This window comes from Lotus japonicus, chromosome 5, assembly GCF_012489685.1.
Source record: "Lotus japonicus ecotype B-129 chromosome 5, LjGifu_v1.2".
Taxonomy (NCBI): domain Eukaryota; kingdom Viridiplantae; phylum Streptophyta; class Magnoliopsida; order Fabales; family Fabaceae; genus Lotus; species Lotus japonicus.
The window spans coordinates 15,951,909-15,972,224 of NC_080045.1; the positions used below are offsets into that span (position 1 = coordinate 15,951,909).

At 36.1% G+C, this 20,316-nt stretch overlaps 1 protein-coding gene and 1 long non-coding RNA gene across 6 annotated transcripts; one reads left to right on the forward strand and one right to left on the reverse strand.

The window, feature by feature from the left end:
* Positions 1-6,639: 6,639 nt before the first annotated feature.
* LOC130721085 (uncharacterized) lies at positions 6,640-8,642 on the forward strand. Its single transcript, XR_009013336.1, has 2 exons — positions 6,640-6,705; positions 8,359-8,642. It is a non-coding gene; the product is annotated as an uncharacterized LOC130721085 (long non-coding RNA).
* A 3,163-nt stretch (positions 8,643-11,805) lies between these two features.
* LOC130721047 (patellin-3-like) lies at positions 11,806-15,086 on the reverse strand. Of its 5 annotated transcripts, XM_057571775.1 has the most exons (4): positions 13,034-15,086; positions 12,856-12,932; positions 12,580-12,747; positions 11,806-12,095 (listed from the first exon to the last, which is right to left on the reverse strand). In XM_057571775.1, the coding sequence occupies exon 1, from the start codon at positions 14,999-15,001 to the stop codon at positions 13,646-13,648; it is 1,356 nt and encodes a 451-aa protein (XP_057427758.1). In that variant the 5' UTR covers positions 15,002-15,086; the 3' UTR covers positions 11,806-12,095; positions 12,580-12,747; positions 12,856-12,932; positions 13,034-13,645. The 5 variants fall into 5 exon arrangements, with proteins under 5 accessions (XP_057427758.1, XP_057427760.1, XP_057427757.1 ...); XM_057571777.1 differs by having other exon boundaries at positions 12,580-13,128; positions 13,213-15,086; XM_057571774.1 differs by having other exon boundaries at positions 12,580-12,932.
* Positions 15,087-20,316: the final 5,230 nt, after the last annotated feature.

Below are 20,316 nucleotides of genomic sequence, written 5' to 3' on the forward strand. Positions count from 1 at the left end.
AAAAGTTAACATTGTTAAAATTTGATGCCAAAAACACATGATAGAGGGAAAGTTGTGACTCTGATGCAACCAAGGTAATGTGAACAGAAGCCATGGTACACCAAAGAAATTAAGGGTTTGGAAATTAAATGAGGGAGGGGGCACGTGGTTTTTATAGGAGCCTTCTAATCTCGACCATTACAATTAATTCAAAAGCTAAAAATATTCTTTCTCACTCTCATATAAAAAATTCCCCTCACTTGATATGCTCATGTTTATGGCACTTTAATTTTGGTTTTTAATGGAGAGCACTATAGTTACTGGAATTCACAAATGAAGACCACCTTCTCTTCGCAAGATTTATGGGGCATGGTTGAAGAAGGATATGAAGAGAACCCACAACCAAAAATAACATACTAGTATGATGTCAAATTCAAAGACATCAAGGAGAATGTGAAGAAGAATGTTACAACATTGAGAATCGTCCATCAAGGACTAAGCAAAGTCATTTAACCTGGAATATTTGGCATAAAAAGCCAAAGTGGCACGGAAACCTTGAAGACATAATTTCAAGGATCATCAAATGTGATTGCTAGCAAGTTGCATTACTTGTGGAGTTAATTTAACAATATAATAATTCAAGAAGTAGCTAAAAATTCAATCATTTTTTTTTTTGAACATTGTGGAGAAGATGTATATGAAAATAAAGTAGTTGAAAAGATCCTATGGAGTATTTCTCAAAATATTGAAAACATTGTTGTTGTTATTGAAGAAACAAAAGATCTCTCAAAGCTCACTCAATATGAAACCATGGGTCTTTAGAAGCTCATATATTGAGGGTGAAAAAAATATAACAACCCCCTTTGGAGTAGATTTTTCAAGCAAGGAAGAACTTCAAAATTTTCAAATCACAACAAGGAGGAAGAGGGGTTCCATTTCAGGGACATCCTTCCAATAGAGGTCGGGGCGGCAAAAATTTAAAAACAATGAAGATTTAAAGGAAGAAGAATATGCATGGCAGCAAAGGCCTTATAGTAACAATAACTTTCCTTCTTTATCTATGGTAAATCTGGCCATGGACCCAAGATTGTCACTATAGATGCACTGGATAAAAAATTCCTAATCATTCTAATAGAAATTGGCATACACTAGAATCATTTTCTCTTCTCTATTCACTACAATTACTATAGAAGTTTTGAGTTTTGGTTCAAGAAACATCATAAAATAAAAAAGTTCATATCACAAAAATAGTTTATTTCCTATATTTTCCCCCACGACACTTGCAACGCCCCAATTTCTCGAGTGTCACACAGTAACCAAAACGTCATAAATTTCATATAGAATTTTTGTCGGATCGATTATTAATCTTGAATTAATGACAGACGTTAATTTTACGAAAGCTCTTGAACATTAACCTTTTCAAAACACGTGGAAGTAACCAACATCGCAAACCTTTTAAATAAACCATCCGAGATAAAGTATGAAACATAGGTTTGAACTAAAGTAAATTACATCAAAACTTTCGAATATTTCAAACTAAAGGAAATAAAATGTTCAATGCCCCCAAACTCGAAAACTCTCAACCCAAACAGAAATTAGATATCCCTCATCCCAAAACCCTATTCTTCGTTCTCTTCCTCTTCTTCTTCTTCGTCCTCTTCCTCAGAAGTAAAGTCATCATCCGGTATCGGCTCGTCGGTGAACTTCTTCAGCAGATAGTTCCTTAGACCTCAGTAGATTTCACCCTTCCCGTGTAATACTGAGATGCCGCCAAGATGTGGAAACTCCTAGCCCTCTGTTCGTCGTCATATCGGTTCCCCCAGTTCCAAGGCTCCTCTTGCACAGGTGGACGCTCCTCTTCTTCCGGCACAGTCTTCGACATCTTCTCTAGTTCCTCTGAAGAGACGGATCCGACTCCGGCTCTGATACTAAGTTGGATGAGTACTCCGATTCCAAATCCGAAGGTACTTGAAAACGATAGGGTGTGAATGGTAGTTGCACCTTTCCATTCAGCAGCTGAGATTCGATCAATTCTCCCTTTTTGTTGGTGCACAAAAGGGTAGCATTGCCGACGTAAATCCAGCAGACCTGGTGCGCGTCGGTCACCCAAGCCTCAAATCGATCGCTCTCTAATCTCGAGTCTCAGTCATGAAAATATTTCTAACGTTTTCCCCGGGGTCCGACTCGTTTCCGGTCTAAGAACACATATGTTGAAAATTATTTAATCATATAAATGAATTCCTCTCAGTGGCGGATTTACCGCCTGGCCTGCCTGGGCAGCCCAGGCTCCATGGCCAAAAAAATATTTTTTATTTGGGCCGCATGGTCCTTTTTGGGCCGAGAAAAATGGGCAGCTTGGGCAAAAAATGTCATCTTCAGTTTCTTCTTGCTTCCGTATATCTTTCTCTCGTTCTCATTCTCTCTGGTAGCACTTGCCCGGTTACTCTTCCTCTCTCTCGCGTTCAAGAAGCACTTGCACGGCGGTGGTGGTACCGCAGAGAAAAAGAGGGGGAGGCGAAGGGAGGACATGAACGTTCGGCAGGATGAAAGTAGAGCAGAAGGGGACTCAAGTTCTCCACCAGTGACCCAAACCTCTCACCATCTCACACTCTCTTCCTCTCGCGTTCTCACGGCCTTAAAAAACAAAAAGCTGGGTTTTTCTTTCTCTTTCAGAATTGCATCAGTGAAGAAAATTATGGGGATGCAAAACCAAGAAAAGAGCAATAAGAACAACGACATCAAATTAGAGGAGGAAATTGTCAAGAATCTTGTGACAAGATTGGGCACGGAGTGATTGCAATAATGAGACAATTGAAGAAAAGGAAGGAGAGAAGAAAGATTTGAGGAGGAAATAAAATAGAGCTATAGAGAGGAAGTAAATTAATGATTTTCTGAATTTTGTGTCTAAAACAAAAAAAGCAACAACCTTGTGGCTTCTTCTACATGCTTAGAGCCCTTCACTTACGAGAAGAATAATGTTACATTCACACCTTTCTTCGAGATGGAGAGGTGGAATGAAGAGAGATGAAAAAAAGAAAAAGTAAGAGAGAGAAAGTATAAGATGTGATTAATGATAAGAGGAGAGAGATAGAAATAAACAGAGGTGAAAATGAAGTGTTTAAAACTTGAGATGTATATATCATTACCCTTATGAGTAAAGGCTTTACCTAATGCACAGGGGATTGAGACACGTATCAACCAAAATTTCTACCCATTTGATAATGATACACGATACATTTTATTTTAAATTTAAATAGAATTCATATATTATTAAAAAAATTCAAATCCACTAGACTTAGTATTAAGTTAGAAAATTATTGATGGCAACATGTATAAAAATTATTGGTGAAACAGTTTATATTAACTATAATTGTAATATTTATGCTCTTTTGATCATTACACATCCAAAATTAATTATAATGAAAGATATTTAAACAAAATTCTCTTGTGAGAATCACGTTTTTGTATCTAAATATAAATCATATCACTTCAACTCACATTTACTAGATCCAATTCTACTAATGTTGATCCAAACACACACTACACACTATTTCGGGTTGAGTGTTTAATTGAGAATGAGACATATTTATCGTTGCAACAGGCTATTCACGCCGCAACACCATAATGTCTGCAATCGTGACCCCAACCGCAATTTAAAATCTTGGGTCAAACGTCAAGTGTGGGAAGTTAGGTTTAAGCTAAACTTTGCCCATGCTCCATAAAAGTTTTGGTTCCGCCACTGATTCCTCTAGACATTATGTCTCGTTCAAATTACCTAAAAGGTCTCAATTAGCCCTGTTTCCTCACGTCGAGGTTCTTTCGCGAGCTCCAAAACGAAAGCATGTCACCATCACAATCATTCTTCACCAAATCAAACATATATACATCACCATAAAGGTATAGAAAAAGTTAAATTCACGCTAACCATAAATGTCAACGATTTCCATAATTAATCTTTTTTAATCTCTAATTTTCAACATTTTCTTGCGGAATTTCAGTCCTCAATCTATGTTTATTAGTAGGCGATTTTGTTTGGGGTTATGTTTTAAGACTTGTTTTCGGCTTGTGTTTTAAGACTCGGAATGGACCAAAAAGTTAACATACACAAACTAGCAATCATCAAGTGAGTACTTCTTTCTTAACAAAAACAAATGAGTAATCTTTTTCTTCAAGATAATGCCCACCACAGACAACCATGACACTGATCCCCGAGGCTTCGATATCACATTAAGCTAGTCTTTCCCGACAAACCATTTGCCATACGCACCGTTCAATGATCGAATATCAATGGCGCTAAAGAGGAGAAAACGAAAATCTCTTAGAGAGTTTGGTAAAAGTGAGAAGGTATTGTAATTTTTAAACTCAAGTGGAGGACAATAATTTACGCATATCTCTAGGCAGTAGAGCATAATTTACTCGTTATTATCATGGGAGAAACATCCCTAATAATTGACTCTGCCCTATCATTATTAACAGTCCTATACTTACAAGAAGTAATTTAAATGACTGGAAGCTACTGTCAAGTAATAATATAAACATTGTATTTACAAAAATGATAGTCAATATACATTGATATCAAGGATTTCAAAGAATGATATTACATTATTATGTACATCTAACTAAACAAATGGGGCCGTTTATCCTACCATGACATCTGTTTGGATGAGAATTGGATTAAGAAGCACTGTAAGACCCAAGTTTTAAGCTTAGAATAAGTGGAAGAGATTTCCATTTACGATTAGGTTTGACGTATCGTGAACGGAAAACCTGAACAAGAGTTTATCGAATGGAATAAATTTATGAAGGAGAAAGTTCAGGAAAAGTCAAAGGATTGTATCGAAGTCGATTTAAGTTATAGCACGACTAATATTCGTTTTAAAACCTAGGACAAGAACCTTAGGAAATCAAACTGTGTTCCACCCTTGGAACACTGTAGGAATTTAGTCCAAAAATCTTCAGAGAAATGTTAGAACTTCTCTTTTTCCATATATCACAATCGTTTCGAGGCGAAACTCTAGAATCTACGAACGTCCGATTCCAATCATCGGAAGTTTGCCGAAACCAAAACCCTGGTATTTCAAAACCCTAGAATCACCCGACGATGAAGACTTTTTCTATTCAGAGCTTCAAATGAAGATTCTACACGCGTACACCCATTTCTCTCGATGATTTCAATCTTTCTTCAGAAGGAAGTTTTCTATTCCGACATCCGATGCAAAAAGCAACTTATCGGGTAAAATAGTTTTACACCGACTTTGCATTAGTTACCAAAAATACAAGGAAACCTTTTCTTAATTTTGGATTTATGTCGCCAAAACCTATCTTAGAATTCATGGAGAATGAAGCCGGAAAAATCAGATTCGCGAAACTTTCATTTTCCCGCGTTTTGCCAACCTCAATATATAGCATTAAAAACAAGCCTCGAAAACCAAAAATCATACCGATATTTCTTTGAAGAATTAGAAGATTCAGCGGGGAGAATATCGTGTCTAGAATACCTTGGAATCAGTAGGAAGAATCGGAAATCACTCTCATATTTTTATCTTAACTCTATGAGCTAAATCCTCCGATATCTAAACAAATCTGTACCGGTTTACAAAATATCTTCTCAAAAATATCTTCACAAAATATCTTCTCAAAATATCTTTGATAAATATCTATCCATCCTTATCCAATCTTTACAAAATATCTTCCATTTCATTCCCTATATATATATGTTGAAGCTTGAAACAAAAACCTCACAAAACACAAAAACTCACCCATTTTCTCTCTTGAAGCCGCGAGTTTGCTAGGAGGAGGAGGAGAAGAGATTTTGTTCATTTCTTGCTGGATCTTCGATTAAACAGTTGCTACTTCAAGGTTTCGAGGTATAGTCGCTTTTCCTTACCTCTGATCGTCTTTTTCCATAGCTTTTCTCTATGTCCTTCTGTGCTCATAGTTTTGAGGTTTTTGCAAAACTATCTTGAATACTTCATTTTTTATTCTAAACATCTTCCTTACGTGCCCAAGAGCACTTCTGTCGGATTAGTTTTTCCGTTATGTCGCCGGAACTCCGCCGGAATCAATTTCTGCTTAAAATACCCATTTTTAAGCAAAGTCTCAACCTTTGGGCTGAAAACTATCGCCTTAGCTTAGTGCTAGTAGGATTAGTCGTCATAATCGTCGTTAGTATCAACCCCATCTAATTTGTTTTTCGAAACTCTGATTTTGAAATTCTGAGCTGAAAATAATGACCAAAATACCCCTGCGACAGTTTTCGATTCGATATTTTTTTCTGAGAGTTTCCTTGGCCTAGATATCGCCTAAGAATACCTAGGAATCGATTTAGATCGAAGAAAAAGTTCGGAAACCCTATTTTACATAGTGGCCGAAACCTATTGCTTAGAGTACCGTGTCCAAAAATAATTTTTGGGTCTCTATGACCTGAGCCATTGCGTAGCTCTTCCGATTGTCGAAATTTTGGCGCTGGTTTCGTGTCATTCCGAGTTCTGTAGCTCGAGTTATGCTCGTTTTAGCGAACGAGGTTATGTCGTCTATTCATGCTTAAAAATTGTACTCTGAAGCTTCTTAAGCTTTGTCTAACGCTAGTTAGTGTTATATTGACCGAATTGACTTGTTTTGATTGACCTTCGCTTCGTTTGCTCAAAGATTCTTTTGGAGGAACACTTGGAGCAGGAAAAGAGGATTGTGAAGGAGCCTTGCTTGAACACACTGGACGAGTTCGAGGTTAGGGCAACTTACTTGCTAGCTAATGCTTTGTAGGCGTCGATAAATTCGACTTGATTTATTGTTTATGCATGTGAATTGTCTGGATTGAAAATGTTTTCTGAAGGCTTCGGCCGAGTGAACTGATTGAGACGTGTGTCTCCGTTTTCTGGGCTTCGGCCGACATGGGAGATTATGATTTATCGCATTGATATGTTGATAATTGACTCGCATGCTTAATTGTTAAATGGTTAACTATAGGCTATGTGATTATTTGTTCACATGATATTTGGATTATATTGATTATAATGTGTCTTTCTATTACGCACTTGAATTGCTGACTATATTGAATATACCGTGCAATTGTGCGAATGAGTGAGGAACGTCAAGATAGTGGATAACGGGTAGTTATGCCAGACTCCTGACGAGTTTTTAGATAAAGTTTGATGGGACGGACCGAGGTTCGTACCCTATTATTGTTTTATGGATCGAGACCTTCTCAAAGGAAAATTGAGTTTGAAAATGATATTGGAAAAACCCCATTTGAATTCACGTAAGAACTTGAGTTGTTCTGTCTAAGGCAAGAAGGGCTTTTAATGAGGCATTGTGCCCGGCCAGCTTACCTGGGAACTTCTCGGGCCATTACTTGGGTGATGATGGACCTTTTGTTTTGAGACCTTCTCCAGGGAATCATTGGAATTATGGGATCTTTGAAACTAATAGGATTAGAGACGAAACTTAAACAATTTCATAATGAACCTCCATAATGTATTAAACAACCTCAAAACCCTTAATATAATGATAAAAGACTAAGACGAAAGTTTAGGGCTTGAACATTAGTTTTGGAAAATGAGAATTGTCGTCGAATCCAAGTTATGGGAAAACTGCAAGTTTCTGAGTATGTCGAATACTCCTTCGCTCTTTCAGCAGTTTGTTTGGCCATCGAGATGGTGAGCCATGGTAAGTTGAAAGGTCACTGAGTGCGAGCTGCATTCTTTTGCTCGTTGAGCAGTTTGGTTGGCCATCGAGACGGTGAGCCCAAGTGACTAGGAAAGTTACCAAATGCGACTAGCACTTCCTTGTTTACCTTAGGGTATTGTAGAGACAATGTACTCTAGCTAGACACGCGTGCCTTGGTAAGGACGATTCGTTGTTTGGCTAACCATATTGCATTCATGCATACATTTCTTGGAAAGTGTGCTGCTTTCCGAAGGACGATCTCAGATCGGACTTCATAGGAGCGAGATGCTTCACAGGAGCGTGCAGCTTCATAGGAGCGAGATGCTTCACAGGAGCGTGCTGCTTCACAGCGGAGCGAGATGCTTCGAGTCATCGTGAGGGTGACATTTTATCCGGATCATATTTTGAGCATGACATTGCATTGGCATACCATGCATTTAACTATATTCGTTGATATATTGCTTATCGAGTTTTCGAGATATAACTTATAGAACTGTTGAGATATTGAATATTGAATTTAGAAATCTGATAACATGTTATGTATATACCTTAGGGTAGACGATACATAACTTATATGGATATATACAACCTATATATATATATACCCCTTTATTCATCACATGTTGCTTGTATTATCTATTATATTCTGTGAGTTGACCCTAGCGCCTTGGCTTTGTGTGTATGGTTGTGTTTGGGCGGTCGGCCTGCTGCCAGACGTCCAACAGCTGATTCAAGATGGATCGTCGTTCGGGGAGGATCCGGAGCGCAATGACTATTACTGAGCCTTTGACGTGGACCCGGACTTCATGCATGATCGGATGAGGGTCGATGTTAGGAGTGTATTATATGGGGGGATTGTTTTCACAGCTCTGATTGTCATTTCCCGTTTTGGGGCTGACTTATCTCCTTGAAAACTGTATTCATAAAACTCATGGCTCTGACCATGGGATGCACTTATTCGCCTGCGGGCACTATCCCCAATTACTTTATGTTTATTATCTTTGGATTGAGTCTTCATTATGTTAAGTCTTCTATTTGAAAAGAAAACGAAAAAAAATATTTACGCATTTTCCGCACTATTGATTTAAAGTCACTAAAGTGACACCACCGAAATCGGGGTGTTACAAGCACCATCTGGATTTACAGTATAAACAATTACTCTGATATAAAATAATGCCTTAAATAACTTTTTGGTCCCTAACCCTTACCAAATGCTTGGTTTTCGTCCCTCATCGGAGCAAATGTAGGTTTTAGTCCCTAACCTTTGCCACAAGATTTGGTTTTCATCCCTCCGGAGCTCTGGGTCAACGCCGGAACTCCAGTGGCCCATGTAGCATGACCACGTGGAATTAATGAGCTGACATGGAATTTGTTTTTTCATTTTCATTTAAATTAATAAAAAAATATAATTAATTAAGTAAATAAAAAAATTAATTCAGTAAATAAATCTAGTAATCTCAACATCTTCACACGGCCTTCATCCTCACATCAACATCTTCACTGGCTTCATCATCACAAACCTAAATTCAATCCAAATCTTCACTGGCTTCCTCCTTCATCTTTTAATTCTGATCCCCAATGCTTTAAACTTTAAAGGTCACATCTTTCCTCCTTCAACCCTTCAAATCCCAACTCAAATGCATCCAAACCCAACAGATCGAGAACCAGGACGAAGGGATCGAGCAGATCGAGAACCTCCATATCGAGAGCCTGATTCACTGTTTTCTCTTCTCTGTTCTACTCTGCTAGGTCTTCGATTTTCTAGGTTTTTTGTGAAGCTTGATGGCCATAGTGGTGGAACAAGGTGGCTTTAGTGAGAAAGGTGATGACTTTATGGGGGAGGCGGCTCCGATCCAGTGTTTTCATGTCCCCGTTCCATGGTTTCTCATTCCGATTTGGTGAAAAAAGGTGTGCTTGATGGCGGTTAGGGGAGGGTTGGGTCCAGATTGGTGAAAAAATGTGAGCTTGGTGGTGGTTGGGGGCGGAAATGGTGGATGTTCGGGGTTTTGGAGGGGTTGGTGGCGGTTGGTTTTTTTTTAGGGGAAGGTTGAGTCCAGAGGAAGAAGAGATGAAGCAGAAGAAAAAGGGAAGAAGAAGAAGATTCGTGGAGAAAGAAAGGGAGAGGAAGAGAGCAGAAGAAAGGAAAAAGGGGTGAATGGTCACTTTCATCCCTAAAGTTACAGGCGTCGGGCAAATTAGTCCCTATTCTGTAAAAATGTTGCCCGTAGTCCCTGAAGTTGTAAAATGTCGATCACTTTGGTCCCTGCCTCTGCTTCCGTTAGTGAATGTTGACAGAGACGATGATTTGGCACGTTAAGTGTCCTAACAGACTTGCCACGTGGGTTTAAATATTGGGGAAAATTTTAAAATTTCAATTTAGTCCGTGGCCAAAATCCCTAAATCAGAAAAGCATCAATCTCTTCATCATCTTCATCTCTTACCCAGAAAAAATAATTGAACAAGATAAAAAATCTCCTTCTTCTTCATCAACTCATTCATGAACCAGGTCATCAAAAAAAAAATTAAAATCTTCATCATCAACTCATTCATCTCCTCCTCCATCAAAGGAACAAATTGAAAATCCAAGGAATAAATTTTCACAATTTCTCATGATTTCCATTGCCCATCACCTTCCGTATATGATGAAGCATGAAGCTTTGTCCCACATCTCATACTACACAAATTTCATGTCCTCAATTTATACAGTGGTGTTTCTATCTCCTTTTTTCACCACCAAAATCCAACATAAAGACTCAAGATCTAACAAAGATACAAATAACAGAGATACAAAGAAAAAATCAATATTCAAAACAAAATCGAATATTCCAATACCCACAACACCCCAAAAATCAATACCCACTCCCCCATCATATACATAAACACAAATCAGTTTCTGCATAATTCACGTGAATTGCTAATATAGAAACCAATGTTCAATTTTCTTTTGATAATGTCTGAATCAACAAAACAACAATGAGAGATGCCCAAATCCACATTACTTCCATCACAGTGATAATTACAATTTAAAAAAAATCCCAAATTCAAAAAAACCCTAACCCACAAACCCAAAATCCAGATATGACAAGCCATGACCTTCTTCACAAACCTGTTCAAGAGCTCTTCTACTTGCAAACCCACCACTCCCACGCCACTCTAGCCTCCATCTTTAGACCCATGCCTATTTGCCACCGCCGGATCTGCAAGGTTCGTGAAGAGAGCACTGCTGCATCACCAGACACTACTAAAAAAGAGCAAATTAGCGAGGGACAAAATTTGTCACTAAATAAGGGAAATTCCCTCGCTAAAGATTTAGCGACGGAACTCCGTCCGCCGTGTTAAGTGGCGTCGGTAAATATTTAACGAGGGATTCTTTAATTCGTCGCTGTCAATTTTCCGTCGCTAAATTATATAATTCCTTCGCTATATTGTTTGCCATATTGGCTCTTATTCCGTCGCTATTTGCGACGAAACAATCCGTCGCTAAAGATCACATTCCGTCGCTAATTGCCTGCATTTATATTTCCATTCCGTCGGTAGTTCCCTCGCTAATTTAGCGACGGAATTGTTCCCTCGCTAATTCATGAATTACTATAAGAAATTCCTCTGTCACGTGCTTATCACAGTCCAATTTATTGACTATTATCCATCAATTTCCTATTTTCAGACACATCCATGTTTCTAACACACACACAATAAACAACCAATAAGTAGAAGTTCAGTAAATGAATCCTCAATTTACAAGCATATTCAAGCTTAAATCAAAGCATTCATTAATAAGCAAGTAAATTGCAAAAAAATGCATCGTAAATTTATGGCAAGCATAGGTAAGCTTGAAGACTAGCAGACTCAGATTGAAGCATTATTTTGTTTGATATATGAAACTTATTTGTTTATTATAAATAGCTACACACTTGAACATGTTACAAGATGATACCTGAAGAATTAACATCTGACTCCAAAATAAAAATTTGAAGCAAACCAGCCCAACTGAAGGCACTTTATTCACATGCATTCAAAGAGTGGAAGACATTTTATGTTATTAAGCATAAAAAAAACAGAAGCACTACATCCACAAAGATAGATGAATAACAATACATTTTCCTTTTCTCTTGGGATAACAATAATTTTTTATGGGACTGGTAAACAAAAAGTTCCTCAAGGTGCTGAAACAATATAATATGGATAGAGGGGGTTATGAGTACACTTTATTGCTCTTGTTTAAAGAGTAACTACTTTGAGGTGCTGAGATAGTATACATTTAAAAAACACAGGTAAAGGGTAGTAATCTCAAGAATTTTTTCAATTTGAAATACAACTCTGAACAGCAACAAAATCATTTGCAAGTATCTTTCACGGTGGACCTGGTTGCAACGAAAACAATTCAGCATTTTATAACCATCTTTACACTTTTTTATCCACTTAATTGTCAAACCAGCCTCATTCTGAAGTGGCTGCAAAACCAATCGCAATAATAAGTATCTAGTTATTGTAAGAACACATGAAAGCCTTAAAATTTTCCATTTCCAAACCAATACACAGATGCAAATTGCTAGACCATAACTTCAGTTCCAAATTAATGTACTCAAATATGGATCTGCTAGGGCCTGACAGTACAAGATGCCCAAATCATATATGACAAGGAAAGTGAAATACAACATAGACCAAGTTAAAAAACTTATATTTATGACTTATGATTAAGAATGGCAATGGAATCACACATTTTGGATTCCAGTTTTATGTCAATTTAGAATCAAATTTTCACAGTTAAATTAATAAAACTGACTCACACAGTTTAAGCAATTCAAAACTTAATTAGTTTAACTGACTCAACAATCAAAAAAAACACAGAACAATCAAAAAAAAAAGTTTAACTGACTCACATATTGCAAAAGGAGGATACCCTAAAGATAAACAAATAAAGAAAAAAAGCAGTACCTTGTCCCATGGTAAAAGACACAAAAACAAAGTACGCAATCAGTTAATTCTGTAGGCAAGAGATTGACATGAGATTATCAGAAAGAGCATCAAACATTTAATGGGTAGCCCAAGCATACTACAGCAGAAACCTTAATGTCCTCCATGCTAGCCACCATGCATCCAACTCTACAATAAAACAAATACAAGATGCATCATGCCACATATAATATCTTGCTTCCATTCATCCTAATAAGGGCTTCCTCAGTCCAACCAAATTAAAAAACTACAAAACACCTTGAACCCATTGATTTTCAGGGGATGACGAGGTTACTTAGTTGCGGTAGGAGCACTCTTTTTCCCACCAGCCATGTCTAGCAAATGGAAAACCCATCAGATTCACTCAAGAGTTAAGAAATACATCAAACAACACAAACAATACACGAGATCATGTTCTTCAAAATAAATGCTAAACCTAGATAATGTAAGCATTGGTAATGACTAAAGTTGATGCTAAAAGTGACAACATGATCAGCTGCGTGCAGCGCCTCCTTCAACATAGTCTTCCATCTGACAAAAATAAAGACAGAGCTTTCACTCGAAAGACCATAACGAGATTCAACATGGAAAAAAGAAAGAAAAGGGAACTGTGACCTTAGCTTCCAATTTCATTTTCATCAATTTAGGTTATCTTCTTCCTCAAATTCCTTCCCTTTGATAGTGTCGAACATCCTTTTGGAACACACCTTAACGCTGACGGCGAGGTGAACGGCGCAGGAGCACATATTTTTAAGTTTGAGAACAGACAAAACGACAAACATATATACAGATAAAAAGGCCCCACCAAAATTCACATGAAATGAAATTTATACGTAAGAATAGAGTAATATAAAAATCTTCCATACCATATATCAATAATAAGAATTCAAAAATGAAAAGATCCCCTCCAATAATAATAATAATAAATGTTAAAGAAAAGCAAAAAGAGTGTATTATGCTTGGACTCATGATGATTAAAATTAAAACTTGAAAAACTTCATAGCTTTGAAATCTTGGGTGCATGACAGAACTACCAATGGTGAGAATCTCAGTCAGAAGTTGGCTTGGTCTTCAACCGGTACAAAAGCTTCTTCTTCTTAGAGCTTTGATTGTCAACGGTGAGAACAACTTTCCCAGGTTCACCAATTTTATAGTTGTTGCAAAGAACTGGCTCTTCTGATGAAGCAACCTTTCTAGCCTTCTGGATGATCACAGTGTAGCTTCCTTCTGCACTTGGCACAAACTCTGCACCATAGCTCACATCCCACCCTATAACTCTGAGCTCCCAACAGAGTAAGCCGTTCTCAGTAACCGGAAATTCCACGGTGTGCTTAGCAGCGGGCCTCACTGTAATTTCAGTAACAGCATCGTTTACTCCGAATTCACCATCTTTGCTTAGTCCACCATACTTGACTGGTAGCTGCTCTGCTGCTATGTATCTTAGAAGAGTCTCAGCTGATTTGGAAGGACCAGCAAAAACAAACTTGCTTTTGGTTCTCCGTGTGAGAAAAGGTCTTATCATCCTGATCACTGCTAAGTACCACCATGGCACATTGATAAACACACGTTTAGCTACAAATTCAGGGTTGTTATCCTGAAGCAATTGAAGGGCATGTTTGGTAGCTTGTCTAAGCTCCCATTTAGCAGGTCCAGGAGAATTCTTAAGATCATTGACCTGAACAATGGTGGAAATACCAGCAGGAGTGAAATCAAGCCTCCTGGTAATCTTCTCCAGGAACTGAATTCTCCACCTCAGAATCTTGTGCCTCTTCTCCTCATCAGAAAACATTTTCTTGTAAATCTCCCCATAGATGTTGTAACACACAGGATGACCTTCCTTATCAGAACCATGCATGTACACCGCTTTCTCCAAATCATCTCCTAAATCTTCCTCTAGCAATCCATCAATTCCAAACTCCTTCCTCCACAAAATCGTGCTCTTGATCATAGCAAACGCCTCCTTCACCTTGAAATCCCTGGCACGCAGAAACTTCAGCAGAATCACGTCGCTTCTTTCATCTGCAAGAAGCGGAATCCCCCAAATCGACACCTCCTCCGGTGAAGCATCAGAACCTTCTTGCGGCGGCGGCGGCGGCACAGAGAATTCATGGTGGTTGAGCGCGGTCTGAACAAGAAGTTTGAACTCTTGCAGCGCTTTGTTCTCTGCATCAGGTAAATCAGCAACGATGTTGCTCTCTTCCTTGAACGAACCTGATTCAGGAATTTCATCACCGCCGCTGGGCTTAGAAACCTCAGTTTCAGCCTCCACAGGCTTCTCCTCCTCGGGCTTGGGCTGTTGTGTTTCCTTGTCAACTACAGCGGCGGCGGCGACATCAGTAACCACCAGTTGCTCCGCCGCAAGTGACAGTGACTCTTGAGTTGTTTTGCTGGTTTCTGCAGCCATGTTGATGAAAAATAAGGATTTCAATGATAGTGACAGTTTGTTTGTTTGAGTTGAATTTAAAAGGCGTAGAGAGAGTGGGGTTTGGAATGTAAGTGATACTAGTGCATCACAGCTAGGGTTGGCAATGGGCCTCCTATGAGTGCGGGTTTGACTATTCCCACAATCGAACCTGAACTTAACATCAAAACTTAAACTCAATATGGGTGTAAAAGTTAAACTTAAACCCAAACTTATGGGTTTTGGGTTACCTAAAGCCAAATCCAAAATCCGATGTGAGCACCAAACTCGCAAAAAACCCAACCTGCATGGTAACAAAATGTACATAAGATAACAACATGAACATAAGCTGATTAAACTTCATCATCTTTTTAATACAAAGAAAAAATATAGTTCATAAACATAAGTTGATAAAAAACATAATACATGGATTTTTTACGTTAAAGAAAACTCTACTTAGTAACTTTAATAATATATATAGGGGCTGATAATTACATGCATAAGGCTTCGAGTTTGAGTTTGGGTGCGGGTTTCAATCTCACACCCGAACCCAAACAAGTTTTAAAATTCGGGTCAAACACAAACCCAAAAAAATCGGGTTTCGCCCGAAATTTCAGGTTGGGTTCGGGTCAGGCCCCACGAGTATGACTTTTCCTACCATCTCTAATCATAGTACCTTTCTTGCGTTCATGAGAGTTAGGGGAGATAAGAGTTGGAAGGAATGAAATGTGAACATGTCAGAATTTAAATCATGATGAATGAACTAATTTACTAACAACTAACATTTACCTATAAAAAATTCAAACATAATTCAAAAACCATGTAAATAATTGGAATTTGTGTTTAGTGTCTAATTCTATTACAAAAAGTTTATCTTTAAGCACAATTACGCTTATTAAAAAAAAAAAGATGGTGACTAGCATGAAAGTGTGATTGAGTTGTTCACCGGGAAAGATCAGATATTTACTACTAATTCAATCGAAAAGACATTTTCCAACCATCTAAATTTACAAATTTATCCTTAGATTAATTTGAAATTTCAATTACTTTCTCTTTCCTCAAAATCACTACTTTTTTCTAAAACATACCCATACCCAACACCAACAGCAGAAGAAGCCAAAATCATTGCACATAATGATCTTTAACCTTCAATTGGTTACATCAAAAAATTCCTTGGAAGACCCTGTAAATTTTTTTCAAGAACAGTTTTCATGGAATCGTTCACAAATGTTTAAAAGTTAATGATAGCGAGATGATACCAAAAAAAAAAATTTATGTATTAGATTTTAAAAGTTAGAGTAAAATACACTTATCCCCCTCAAGGTTTGCTAGAAAAACACTCTACCCCATTCTTATTCAAAATATACACTCCACCCCACTCATTTTATCAAGTTAACCTCATTCAAAAAGATGCTAACGGAATATTCCATTCAAATCAAAATTATTTAATGTAAACTTATTTTTCCTTATTTTTCTGGTTATTTTTTTTCCAGAAAAAACGTCACTTTCTAATATTTGACTAAACAAATATTCTCAATGCTTACATACTGTTCGAGCTGGTATATAAAGTAACCATTTTATAAAATAATTCAAGAATAAATATGTATGAAATAGTTTTAAATTAAAACTTATGGTAAAAGTACGTTAAACTTCCACTCCATAAAAGAATATAAAGTTATATTATTATTTTAATTAATTAATTGATTTGGATAATATGATCGCGTTGGTTATAACATGTTAAATGTTAAAGTATATATTACTTTTAGTAATTAAAAATGAGGGATGTTATTGATTTATGATAAGAGAATTTTACTAAATAATATCCATACATTACTCAATGAATTCATAAGCAACATTTTTTTATAAATCTAGGAAAAAGAAATTTAATTAGTATTTATTTAGTGAAATTTTAATTAGTATGAAATTAATTTCGAAATATTTTTATATAATTCACTATTTATAAAAATCCTTTATAAACTGGGTATTACTAGTAATTGTGATGTTATATTCTTTTTTGTTGAAACTAACGTTTTTTTTTTTTAAATGGAACTGACGTTAAACGATTTTTATTTGAAAGTGAGGTTTTTTTTGAAAAAAATAAAATAAAAAATAACCAGAAAAAAAAAAGAAATGGAAAAATAAGTTTACATTAAATAATTTTGATTTGAATGGAATATTCCGTTAGCATCTTTTAGATGGAGTTAACATGATAAAATGAGTGGGGTGGAGTGTATATTTTGAATAAGAATGAGGTGGAGTGTTTTTCTAGCAAACCTTGAGGGAGGTAAGTGTATTTTACTCTAAAAGTTAATACGATTTTCCACAATTATCTTTAAATAATGTATTATTGGATAGTGTTAAAGAAAATTAAAATTTTGAAATCACAAATGTTTAATAAATGCTATGAAAAAGAGTAAAAATAATTTCTAAAATTTAATCGGATTTTCTAAAATATTTTTGAGAAATCTTATAAATAGAACTTGAAGAGTATCAGGGTTGGACATGACCCGTATTTGGCTATTTGCCACAACAAATCTAAAAGGTTTCTTCTTGTGTCTCATTTTCTGTCGAAAAATGACAAATATCTTCTAATAATTGTTGTTTCAAAAAATAAAATCTTCTAATAATTGTTACCATATTTTAGCGGGTTGTCTAAATGACTCATGTGGGTTACTACTTACTAACTCACAACTCAATGATCAAATATGATTTTTAATAAATTAATTAATAAATAAAATAGAAAAATTCTAACTCACTTATTTTCAATGTGATTGGATGATGAGTCATTTAACTCAAACTTTCTCATATATCACTTAGATAATTTTTTAATCCTTCATTTTGATATTGAAAAGACAGGCCACGAGAAAATTAATCCATGACATGAAAAGGTCAACGCGTGATTTCAAAGATTCAACCTAACCTATACACATTTTTGGGTTTGTTTAATGGTTTTTAAAATTTTTGAACCATGTCAATTATTTTTTTGTACATCGGAAAGATAAGTTGCGCTCGTCAGGAATCGATCCCTGGACTTCCTTCTACCCAACTTATATGTCCTTAGCTCCTACCACTTGAGCTATCATACGAGGACTCATGTCAAATTTTTGAACCATGTTAGGTTAGGTTGAATTTTTAAATTTGTCTAAAAAAAAATCAACTGCATAAACTTGTTTCTCATATGTTAAAATCACGAAAAATTGCACTCATTACCATTGAAGTTTATATTCTTGCATTAATTTTTATCATATTACTAATCTTAACTACATTTAGTTTATTTAGAACATTGCATCGACCTCTCTGATGTTTAACATAATTGCATTTAATATTTTAAATTTTTTTATTATAACGCCTAACATCACTTTATTATTCTAAATGATTTTTTTTTGATAAGCTTCTAAATGATATATGAAGAAGGAAATATTAGTCTTTTTTTAAAAATCTATTTACTTCATAATTAAGTAGAAACTGACATAGAGGCCTTAAAGTCAGAGAATACAAAAGAAGTACATCAGGAAGCACCTTTTCAATCCACACTAAACCGACAAATGAGTGGACATTGTTAGCAAAAAATCTGCAACTATGTTATCATATCATCTAACAAAAGATAAAGACACATAATCAAACGAAAGACATAATCGAGTACACTCTTGAATAATACAACATAAGTATGAGCTGCCATTAGGAAATATAAGTCAATTTCGCAAATTAGAAAAAATGTCAATGTAATAATTATATATCTTATTGGAGGTCAATACAATTTGCTCTTAAGATTAGTTTATTTAGAAAACTCTTTAGATGTGTGAAGTATAATTTTAAAACACCAAGCGCGTAGTTTTCAATTGATATGATGTTGTTTTAACTTAAATAAATGTCTTAGAAATTCTTCTTCAATGCTAGTTTTTAATTTTTAGTTCTTAACACTATTCACGTAGGCTCGTACTCAACCATAAAAGTTAGCTCAAGAGTTGAGATTTGCACTACCCTTATAAAGGCTATCTATGATCTATCTCTAGCCAATGTGGGACTTATAACCAATGTTCTGAAAACCGGACCGGTCATCAAACCGGTCCAAACACATGTTCAAGGTTCAAAGGTTGAACCGGGGTTGAACCGAGGTCTGGCCGTCGTATTTTAAATAATACATTACATATAATAATATAGATAATATATGTTATTTTTGTGAATAATGAATAGCTTATTAAATATGATAAAATTATATTTTATTAAATATAAAAATAAAGAATACAATTTCACATTTACATAAATTATTACTTAGTTTATCTCTATATTAAATTAAATATAAACTAATATGTTATTAATGTGTATATAATACATTCTTGTGTATCCAAATGATCATTACACATAAATTAAAGGCTTAATTGCAGTTTTTGTCCATGATCTAACATGATTGTGCAAAAGTGATCCCACATGTTTAAAACGAGCGGTCAATGTCCCTAACGTTTGTGCCGTGAGCGATTTAAGTCCTTCCATCCACTTCTGTTAGTTGACTAACGGAATTGCTGACGTGTGCTTCATTAATTGACATGTCATGTTGTGTTCACCCTGCCACATAGATAAATAATTACTAAAATATTATTATGAATTAAAATTTTCCCAACCTCTTCTTCATCCCAGCAAATCTCATCCGAGCAAATCATAACTGTCTTTAAATCTTCATCTTCATCATCATCATCATACTCATTCATCTTGATCTTTAGAAAAAGGAAAGAAAAAAAAAACACTAATAAATTCAAACACACCCATAATTTATGCGACTTATCCACCATGAGTATCCTTCCTTCTCCATGGCTTTCCAATCATACAGGGGGCTTTTACATTAAAATGGTGAAATGCTAAAGATAAGAAGCCAATGATCAAAAACAGACAAAAGGCTTGCTACAATTTGCTTCAATATATGTTAGGAATTCTTACAGTAAAGAAACCATAAACCCATATACACCCAGTATACAGACAAAGGGGAAAAACCAGAAACCCATACCCACTCAGAAAGTACCAGAATCCATGTCCTTGGCAATACCCCCATCGCTCCAAACCTCCCGAAAAATCAATTGAGATCCCAGAAACCTATTTGTTCAGACTCAGAAATCTAAATCACCACCAACATTCACGCATAACACATAAAATTTGTACTTCCAGAAACCCAGATTGAGACCACAAAACCCTCCACCAAACCCCCTCTCCTTCTAGAAATCAAACACAAATCAGAAAATTAATTTTATCCACCGAACCTTCACATCGCTCCTCCATATCCTCGCCCTAGCCACCATCTTCATCCTCTCACACCCACGCGAACAGAT